This window comes from Fukomys damarensis, unplaced genomic scaffold, assembly GCF_012274545.1.
Source record: "Fukomys damarensis isolate Sample0158 unplaced genomic scaffold, DMR_v1.0_HiC HiC_scaffold_39, whole genome shotgun sequence".
NCBI lineage: Eukaryota > Metazoa > Chordata > Mammalia > Rodentia > Bathyergidae > Fukomys > Fukomys damarensis.
Genome location: NW_022900951.1, coordinates 111,157,069 through 111,167,854, shown reverse-complemented (window position 1 = coordinate 111,167,854; position 10,786 = coordinate 111,157,069). Strand labels below are relative to the sequence as shown.

At 43.3% G+C, this 10,786-nt stretch overlaps 1 protein-coding gene across 1 annotated transcript; it reads left to right on the top strand.

Annotated features, from left to right (window-relative positions):
- Positions 1-569: 569 nt before the first annotated feature.
- LOC104849853 (cancer/testis antigen 1) lies at positions 570-1,822 on the top strand. The gene is made up of 3 exons (XM_010606456.1): positions 570-893; positions 1,155-1,283; positions 1,542-1,822. Exons 1-3 carry the CDS (start codon positions 667-669, stop codon positions 1,642-1,644), a joined length of 459 nt encoding a protein of 152 aa, XP_010604758.1. The 5' UTR covers positions 570-666; the 3' UTR covers positions 1,645-1,822.
- Positions 1,823-10,786: the final 8,964 nt, after the last annotated feature.

The window sequence follows — 10,786 nt, the reverse complement described above, 5'->3', positions numbered from 1 at the left end:
CACCGTCTCTCTCCTTCTCTCGCTCCCCACCCCCACTTTCTCCATTCATTCATTCTAGATGTTTGCGTTACTTTGGTAGAGAGAACAGGATCCTGCCCTAGACCCTACACCCAAGTGTGGCACTGAGAAAAGAGAAAAAAGAAAGGAAGAAATTGGAGGAACAGACTTTTCAGGGAATTGCCACTCCTGGCTCTTTTGTTTGGCGGATGGTGAGTGGAGGTTGGTTCTGCCATGCTTCACCTTCTTAGTATTTGTGGAGACATAGAGATACCTCCTAGTCAGAAGTCCCAGGCAACTACATCCCTGTACTTAAAGATGGGAACTGAAGATATTTCCAGAGGTCTCTAGTGTTTTCTCTTCCCTGCACTCTCTGGAGCACTATGTGCCCAAAGTGCCAAGGAGGAGGTGTTCGGGACAAGCCCATGAGGCCGCCTCTGGCCCACGGTGTTCTCTAAGGGCTCATAGGTGGCCCGCACACTTGGGTGGGACTCCACCATTGGCTGGAACCTGAGGCTGAGGGCCCATCTGCGCAGGCGCGGTGAGCATCACCTGTTGCATTGTGGGTGGAAACGTTAAGGCCCTGCGCATGCTCCTCGTCCTGTCCTCAGAACGCCGGGACTGTGGTTGTTGCTGCACCTTGTCTCTGAGCGGAGACGTCCGACGACCATGCAGGTCCCTGATAACGCCGAGGGTGGTCCAGAGGGAGACTATGGAGATAATGGTGTGAGAGGCGGCCCTTCACACCCTATGTTCCTTGGAGGCGGGAAAGGTCCCAGAGCAGAAGGTGCGAATGGCGGGGAGTATCCGCAAGGACAGGGAGCAGTGCTGGGAGGAGCGGCGGGTGGAGATGCCTCAGCCGTGGCCAGAGTCACTGAACAGGAACCTCTGGAGTTGTATCCTTTCTGAGGAACGGTTTGGGGGAGGGCTGAGAGCCCACAGGGGCATCGTCCGCTGGGCGGAGGAGAAGAGTAGGGGCACCCAATGGGTGGGAGGCTGAGCCTGGTTTGGGGGTGCGCCTCCAGGAGGGGCAGTGTGGGCAGGGTGGCCAGAGGGGCCCTCCAAGGGTTTGTTTTTTGGGGGGGTGGCTTAGGGACGCACGGGCTGGGAGACAGACGGTGTCAGTTGCAACTTCCCCTTAACCACGTCTCCACCAGGCATCTCACGGTGCCTTACAGTTACTCGGTGGACGCCGAGATTGCTTGCATGTACCTGGGTCCAGTAGTTCGGTCCCTTCCAGAAGGAGTTTACAGCGAAATCACCATAGATGGCAAACACCTGAATATGTAAGTTGTGCTCAGATGTCGCCTGGGAGCGAGGGGCAGCAGGTATCTGGGCTGGTCTGTGCCCGAGAAGACGCCCTCGGGGACAGGTTAGGATCCCCAAGGTTTAGTCCAAGGACAGGGCTTGGTGTGTGGGGCTTGCTCGGCCTGACCTGGGGGCTCTGTAAACCATAGGCAGAAGGATTACGTGGAGGGGCAGGAGGGGCAGAGAGGGAGAGACCTGAGCACTGGTGATGTGATCCTCTGTTTCTTTCCCTTTAGTCTGTTAATTGCAGAAAATTCCCACCTTCTGGACATTTCTGTCGCTGCCTTGCTGCACCAGCTCTCCACAGTGTTTCCGGTCTATGAGGATTTCCAGGCTTAGATTCTGGACAAACTTCAGCTAGAAAAGAGGATTTGGTTTTCTTCCTCTATCCTCCATCCCTAGGTAGTCCATCCTTTCCTAGAGGAGGGATTCCTGAGGTGCCCTGACACTTATTTACTTCTCTAGGTGGCCCTCTGAGTGCATAAATGTTAAGGCTGAAAATAAAGTGAACTGCTCTCCTACGTCTGAGATTCTTTTCAGCAGTTGGTCTTCCTGATTTCCTTGCCTTTGTCCTTGGGAGAGGGGACCTTCTGGGGTTTAAGTAGACAGAGTAATCGATGGCAACATACGTAATAGAATAACATGAAAATCAATTAGGTCTTTCCGTTGAGCATTAACTACCCTGAGTACTGTGGAACACATTTGTAGTTTGAGAGTTGAACTCCTACATGAAACGTACAGCAATTGCATAAATGTAAGGGATTTCATTTTCAAGTCTGACATTAGACTTTTCCCTGAAATATTTCCATGGAACATGAGCTTGACCTCTTTCTAAAAATATCCAAACTATGTTGTTGAATGGATGAAACAAAATGTACACTTTAGTGTATTAATTGGACATTTAATGTACTCAGTTTCCCCCACTGTCCCTCTAGCCCTCCCCAGGTTGGAGGAGGATTCGTGTGGATTTCTGTATATCTGTCACTGTACCAATGGTGGTTTGCTTAAAATTGATCCCGGGTCATAGAAACAGTTGATTTAGATGTCTAATTATTAGTTGTGGCTCTGAATCAATAAAAGAAAATTGCTTTCCAGGAATTGTGCCCTCGCAGGAGAATGCTTACTTCCTCACAGCTTTGTCACTGCTTTGTCACTGGGTCTTTTTCCGGGTACAAAGGAATTAACCAGAAAAAAAATAACAAAATTCTATTCTTATTTCGCATGAGAACAGCAAAAAGCCAGAAAGACTGGAGAAAATTCAGGACTTACTCTCCCTGTGGCAGACCAGTGAAGAAAAACTGTTGGCCATTAATTAATTGAGTGGTTGGGGGAGGAATACCTATAGTGGAGAGAAAATCCTTAGAAGGAAAAGCACCTGGCAACGCAGCCAGAACACCTCTGCACAAAAGTACAAAGCAGTGTTACTGTTGAACAGAGTGCACATCACTGGCGCTGGGTCTCTTAATAGACTGCACAGGGCGGCAGGAATCCTCCCCCTTTTGTGCAGCCAGGAAGAGGCACCTTCTACATACACACCCTCAGGAAGGACAGGCTGGACAGCACCTCTTGCACACGTAGTGTGTCCATAGGGTGCACCGTGACTGGGTGACCATGTCTCTATTGGCAGTTGGTGTTAGGGGCTGAGTGTCTGTCTTCTCACACAAATTACACATTCCTGTCCTGAATCCACGTCCCCTGCAGTCATGTGTGGAGACTGCCTCTCTGGGGGCTGGCTGAGTTTAAATGAGGCCTTGCCTTTGCTACTCTGACACAATATGATCGGTATCCTTTTAAGAAAAAACAGAAACTCTGCTGCCCTCTCAGGGCATAGGAGATGGGCAAAGGCCGCGTGAGGACACAGCCCGAAGCTGGCTGGCTGTAAGGACCCAGCATAGGCCTCACCAGAAAGAGTTTACAGGCACTTTCATCACGGACTTGCAGCCTGCAGAACAGTGAGCATTGATGTCTCCGATGTCTGAGCAAACAGCCAGAGGTATGGTTATGGCTGCCTGAGCAGATTAAACACAATTTCTTTTCAAAAGGAAAATCAACGCGTCTTTCCTGCTTTGTTTTTTAATTTTATTGGCACATGTTTGCAGTACACACTGGCTGCGTTCCTTCAGGGAGTTGCTACAACTACGTAAAGGCTGTTTTATGACAACAGCAAGTTTAGCCTCCTGGAGGGAGGAGCCCATGCAGTTAGGCTTCTGACCTCCCACAGAAAATGGAGGGTAGGGTCATTATCTTCCCTTCTCGTTAGGTTTCAAAGAGATGGTCCCCAGGTCCTAGAAAAAGACCTGATTTTTCAAAAGGGTGGCAAGAGGCCTTGTCCCTTCTCTTAGTTCTGAGAAACATTTATATCCTTTTCAGACACAGAGAAAGAACTTACAAGTTCTCTCCAGCAAATGTTTTAGCAAGAGGAAGAATCTCTTCAACAGGGAGAATTCAGCCTCTTAGACTTAATCTGCCTGTGTCCTTCTAGTAACTCTGTGAAATTCATTGTGTCCTGAAACGTGCTGCGCTCGCACTATGTCTAAGCAGTGCAGATTTAACAGGTTTTCTTCATAGATGATCATATGAGCAAATGACGGCAGCCCTTTCCCTTCCTTTCCAACCTGGACGCCTTTTGTTCACTGATGTCTCTCCTCAGGAAGGGCTTCATTTTCTTGCTGCTTTGTATCTCTAGTAGTTTTTGGTTGGATGTCAAATTTGCCCCTTTCCTTGCCTGCTGGAAACTTCTGTTCTGCTGCAGCGATCCATGAGCTGTGGTCTTTGGTGTTTGTTGGGTGACTTAGTTAAGGTATGATCTTTGTGAGTGTTGCTTTGAGAATGAGCTGTGGGAATTCATGGCAGCTCTTACTGTTTGACTAATGTTTCCACAGGGCGCAGGTAAGACCTCCTGAGCCCCCTGCATGTGACCCTTGATGCATGAGTGCTTCTGTCTTCCTCATTTCTTTAGGCAGGGAAGACCACAGATCTCTCTTTTCCTGGAGACCTTGGCAACTTGCCCATCAGCCTCTTGAGGGGTGGATCACTTTCCAGGCCCCACGTGGTTTCCTCACATTCTATCCTCATCTCTAGTCTGCTGAATTCTGCAAATTGAACTCTGAGGATGGGCAGAGTTGTCTTGTACTGAAGCCATCTCTTCTCTGAACTTTTGACCTGAAAGCACCAGCCCTAGTTATCCAAACTCATAGAACAAATCATCTGCATGTATTCTTAGGTGTTTTCTTGATTATACAGTAAATACACTATGTGCCAGCCAATCCCTAATCACTGCTCTGAATACCAATGGTCTCGATAATAACAGTTGACTGATACAGAGTGAAAATTAAATGAGCTATGATGCGATAACATTTAAAGTTTTTCTCACTAATAATAACAATCAGTAATATTTTTATTTTTTCATGAGTACATATTTACAATGCATATTGATTACATCCCACTTGGGGAGTTGACATATGTACATAACACATCTTAATTCCTTATCATCCCCGTTCCTCCTTTCCTTCTCCCTTACTCAGTTCATTGTTCACTTTCCCTTTTGCAAAAGATCTGTCTCCCTATATCCTATTTTATATCCTTTATCTGGCTATTTCTATATTTGCGGTTTATCATATAAAATAAGTTATGCTATATTTAAGCTTGTGTGTCAAACTCACATGAACATTATGGTCTCAAGGTACATGCATTTTCCTACAAATGACTCAAATTTTGGAGTGGGCCAGGTCCTGTTGTGTTTTGCGTGTTATGTCATCTCACAATAAGCATAAAATAGCATTCCCTAAATCTATTAGATTCTTATGCACTTCGTTTTGCAGGAGACACACTTCTCAGTACATGTGCAGGTCTGTGCACACACAGCTGCCAAGGAGTGAAACCAAGGCTCAGAAAGTTTAGGTGCCTCTGCCAGTCACAACTATTAAGTGACAGAACTACAAACTGAATCCAGATGTCAGCTTTCATAGCTCTTGTTTATGCTAAACGTTTTCAGTATTCTATAAAATTATTGTCTGGTTGGAAAGCCCAAGAAAATGATAGAATAGCATGATATTTCAAGAATATGCCATTATGAATTTCACAACGCTAAAAAGAACTGGTCCCAGACAATATGAAGTTTTGCATCAATGAAGAGAGAAGCCATGCACACACATGGGAAGACTCTGTACTTCTGGATGTCACTGCACCCGGAATTAAGGGCAACCACAAAGAAGATCCCACAGGAATTTCTATGTATACGATTCAGACCTGACAAAGTATTTCATTTTGGAGAAAAAATGTGCAATAGGCGACTTCAAAATCATGAGGAACAACAAAGATCTGTTTGTATTGATTGGAAACAGACCAGAGAGACATCAGAGTGTGCTGAGCATGCAGAGGAGGCTCAGAAGTGCACCTTTGCATGGTAGGTGCTCAGGGAAGACAGGTCAGGTGGGCACACAGAGCCTCCAGCCTGGAGCAGTCACACCTGGCACATGGATGCCTTCCTTCAAGATGAGGTCCCCCTGCATCCAGCCCAGTGCTGGCGAATACTCCACCTCCACACACCCCGTGTACAGAGCACAGTCATGGGAGGCCTCCATCGTTTGACCACATTAAGGGCCAGGCTTTGCCCAAGATCCAGGCACCTGCAAATGCTGTGGTCCCCTTCTCGGCCCCCTCCGGAATATCTTGGGGACTCTGACTCCTATCTCTGTGACCTCAAATTGAAAGGACAATTCCATCTGAAAGAGAAGAGAGCTGCATTCATGGTATGAAAAGAGAAGAGCAGCATACTACCCTTGGCAGATTTCCACAGAAGCAAGACACCCATCCTGGAGTCTCAGGAGCAGGTGGCCAAATAGTCTTTTTGTCTGGTGTTTGGGAGGCAGAATAACACAGATTTTTCATTGTACAGGTGCAGGGTTGCCATTTTACCTTGGAAATCAAGGGACACAATGTGGTCCTCTCTCTAGATGGAGAAGTAGGAGATTATTCTCCAAGAAGAAGTTTCCAGGGGATTTCAAAAGCAAAGTTTTGTATCTTGGTAGACCTTTGGAAGGTTGAAAATGGAGAACCGAAAAGGAAGTTCTATGGTAATGAGTTGTGGAATTTCTGTGGAAGTAGATGTTACTTCAGAACCAGTAATAACGCTTAGTGAAGAACGCTATGCAGGAAGGAACCTTCCATAGAAAGCCAAGCAGGGAAAGGCTTAGGCTGACCTTGAACCTGCCCCCAAAAACAAGCCAGAGATAGACTAGCAACAGGGCCAAATAAAAAACTGGATGAAGTAACAATCCTGTAATCATAGTAGCTGCAAGGAAGTTTTCTGTCATAAATCACAATACCAAGAGCCAGGCATGGTGGTGCACTTCTGTAATGGCAGCACTGGCCAGGCTGAGGCAGGATTGCTGTGATTTGGAAACCAGCCTGGGCTACACAGTAAGTTCCAGAGCAGTCTGAACTACACAGTGAGACCCCATGTCAAAATACATGAATAAATAAATGAATAATACCAAATAGGACAAACTGATCTACAAGTGCTTTAAGTGTAGCCAGTTCTCAGAGAGAGCAACCCATTATGCGTTGGAAAACCGACACAGCTGAGAGTCACATTTATGTGAAAAGTGTGCTAAGGGTTTCTTTCATATATCAGAACTTCATATTCATTTGTGATACTATGTGGGAGATGATCTATAAACATGGGGATTGGGAAATACTTCTATCTCTATAACGAAACTTAATCGGCATAAGCAAACCCACACATTGGAGACACCTTCCATCTGTAGTGAGTGTAGGAAGGGCTTCAGTATTAATTCAAATTTTTGCATGCCCAATGGGCCCACAGTTGCGGAAGGCCTTTGAGATGTGAAGAGTGTGGAAAGGCTTCAGGTACACTGCCCCCTTCTGTGAGCATCGAAGAATCCACACCGAAGAGAGGTCCTATACATGCTCCAAGTGGGAGAAGAACTTCAATCAGAGATTAGCCCCTGCACCCACCCAAGAGTCCTCACCAAGGAGAGAAACCATCTCAAAATACCAGTCATAGAAAACGTTCCACTAACAGTTACAAATCTTAAAACCTGTAAGAGCCACTGGGAAGAAAACCCTGTATATGCCTATACTGACCCAATAATGTCTGACAACACTTGTCAAAGAATCACCCTTTTGTGGGGGAGGCTGAGGTAAGGTTCATTTTTGATTCGTTGATTTGTGCCAAGTGTTCCACAACTTGATTTTGAATGTAGGAGCTCTCTGAGCATGGGCAGCACAAGCTGGGGCCAGGGAAGGCCCTGCCAAGGGTATCTCAGAGAGGCCCTGCAAAACTGAACCATCCCCTTCCCCTCATAGGCAATGCTTGCTGGGGGTGGAGAGGAAGGCCTGGCACTAGAGGCAGTGCCCTGCTATCGGGGGTGATGGTGAGCTGTACAGTGTCCTGACTTCTAGAGGTCTGTAGTTTTGCTTTGTGGTTTTCCCCACTTTGGTTTGTTGTTGCTGTTTTTTCGTTAGTTTTTGCTACATAGATATTAAAAACTCATGAAGACATTGGTGTAGGAAAAGTTTCTATGAACAAAATCTCAGTTGTCCGTGAATAAGGACAATCAACAAGTGGGATCTCTTCTTATTAAAACACTCTGAACAGCAAGTGAAAGCACCAACAGTGTTAAAAGACAAACCATAATATGGAAAAAATTTTCACCAGCTGTTCCTCAAGGGTTTACTATCTAGAATATAAAAAGAACTTAAAAAACCAGACCTCCCAAATTTAAAGACCCAGTCCAAAAATGGGCATTTGAAATGAACAGTCATTTCTCAGAAAAGCTAGAAATAGCAAATAAACATATGAAAAAATATTTAACATCACTGTTCATTTGAGAGATGCAAATGAAACAACTTTGAGATTCTACCTCACCCCAGAAAGAAAGGTTGCTATCAAAAGAATCAACCAATAGCAAATGGTGGCAGGGCTATAAGCAAAGAAGGGCCCTGTTTCACTGCTGGTGAGAGTGTAGACTGTTGCAACCACTGTGAAAATAAGTATGGAGATACCTCAAAGAACTAGGATTGGAAATTCTATCTGACCCAGCTCCTCTAATGCTTGATATCTTCCACAAATAATTAAAAGTATCGTACACCGTGATATATGTGCATGCATGTTCATAGCAGCACAATTTGTAACAGCTAAAACTTGGAAGCAGCCCAATTGCCTATCAACGGGAATATATATAAAGGGAATACGGTTTTTAAAAAATAAAATGCTGTACTACTCAGCCATAAAAATGAGAAATTACAGATATTTATAGCTAAATGGATGCATGTTGATGTGATACTCTTCAGTGAAATAAATAGGATACACATGTGTAAACACCAAAAAGTTTCTCTACTGTGAGAAACTGAAAGTATAAATAAGGACTAAAAGGTATGATAAAGTGTTTCTGTTTTAATATTTAGATCTTTCATCCACTTGGATTTTAATTTAGTGCATGGTGAAAGATAAGGTTCCAGTTTTAATCTGTGGCAGGATGAGATCCATTTTTTTCAACACAGTTTATTAAAGAGGCTATCTTTCCTCCCCTGAGGATGGTCAGGTCCTTTGTCAAAGATTAGGTAGCTGAGTACATCTGAATTTTTGTGTCTTCCAATCTGTTCCACTGATCCTCAGGCCTGTTTCTTTGCAAGTACCATGCCGTTTTTATCACAGTGGCTTTGTAGTACAGTTTCAAATTCGGAATTGTTATACCCGCTGCCTTGTGTCTATTGCCTAGGATGACTTTTGCTATTCTAGGTCTCTTATGGTTCCAAATGAATTTTTGGATTCTTTTTCCTAGTTCTGTGAAATATAGTGTTGGAATTTCAATTGGCATTGAATTGAATCTGTATAGCAGTTTTGATAGTATGTCCATTTTCACTATGTTGATTCTTCCTACCCAGGAGCAGGGGATATCTTTCCATTTTTTTTATATCCTCTTCAATTTATTCTTTTAGAGTGCTATAGTTTTCAGTGTAGAGATAATTTGCTTCTTTTCTTAGATTGATTCCTAGATAGTTCATTCTTTTGGATGCTATTGTGAAGGGAATTGTTTCCCTAATTTCTCTCTCAGTGAGTCTGTTATTTGTATAAAAGAAGGCTATTGATTTTTGGGTGTTCACCTTGGACCCAGCTACTCTACTGAATCTATCAATTAAGTCTAGAAGTCTTTTGGTGCAATTTTTTGGGTCTTCAATGTAGAGTATCATATCATCAGCAAATAATGACAGTTTAACTTCTTCCTTTCCTATCTTTATTGCTTTAATGCTTTTCTTTTGTCTAATTGCTGTGACTAATGTATCCAGAACTATATCGAAGAGGAGTGGTGACAGTGGGCATCCTTGTCTTGTTCCTGATTTTAACGTGAAAGTTTTCAGTTTTTGGCCATTTAATATGATGTTGGCTGTTGGTTTTTCATAGATAGCCTTTATTAAGCTGAGGTATAGACCGCCTATTCCAATTTTTTGCAGGGTTTTTCATCATGAATGGGTATTGAATTTTGTCAAATGCTTTTTCTGCATCTATTGAGAGGATCATATGGTTTTTGTTCTTGACTTTGTTAACATAATGTATTACATTTATTGACTTACGTATGTTGAACCACCCTTGCATCCCTGGAATAAATCCCACTTGGTCAGGATGCATGATCCTCTTGATAACCCTCTGCATTCTGTTTGCTAATATCTTATTAAGGATTTTTGCATCTATATTCATTAAGGAGATTGCCCTGTAGTTCTCTTTTTTAGCTGCATCTTTCCCTGGTTTGGGAATCAAAGTGATACTTGCTTCCAGAAATGAATTTGGAAGTGTAGCTTCCCTTTCAATTTCATTGAAAACTTTGAAGAGTTATGGTAGTAGTTCTTCTCTAAATGTCTTATAAAATTCAGCAGTGAATCCATCAGGGCCTGAGCTTTTTTTTGCTGGTAAATTTTTAATTACATTTTCAATTTCACTGACTGTAATTGGGGTGTTTAAAATGTTTTTATCTTCTTTGTTCAACTTTGGTAAATCATAAGTATCTAAAATTCTGTCCATTTCTTCTGTGTTTTCCATTATTGGAGTACAGGTTCTCAAAGTAGATATTAATGATCCTCTGGATTTCTATTGGATCTGTTGTGACTTCGCCTTTTTCATAACTGATTGCATGGATCTGAGCCTTTTCTTTCCTTTTTTTTTGATAAGATTAGTTAAGGGTTTGTCAATTTTATTTATTCTTTCAAAAAAACAGCTCTTTGTTTCATTTATTTTTGTATCATTTTCTTAGTTTCCATTGCATTGATTTCTGCTCGAATCTTTATAATTTCCTCTCTTGTTCAAGCTTTGCATTTTTCTTGCTCTTGTTTTTCTCGGAGTCTAAGATTCATCATTAGGTTGTTTATTTGAGCCCACTCTGTTTTCCTAGTGTGGGCATTCAGTGTTATGAATTTTCACCGTAGAACTGCTTTCATTGTGTCCCATAAATTCCTGTATGTG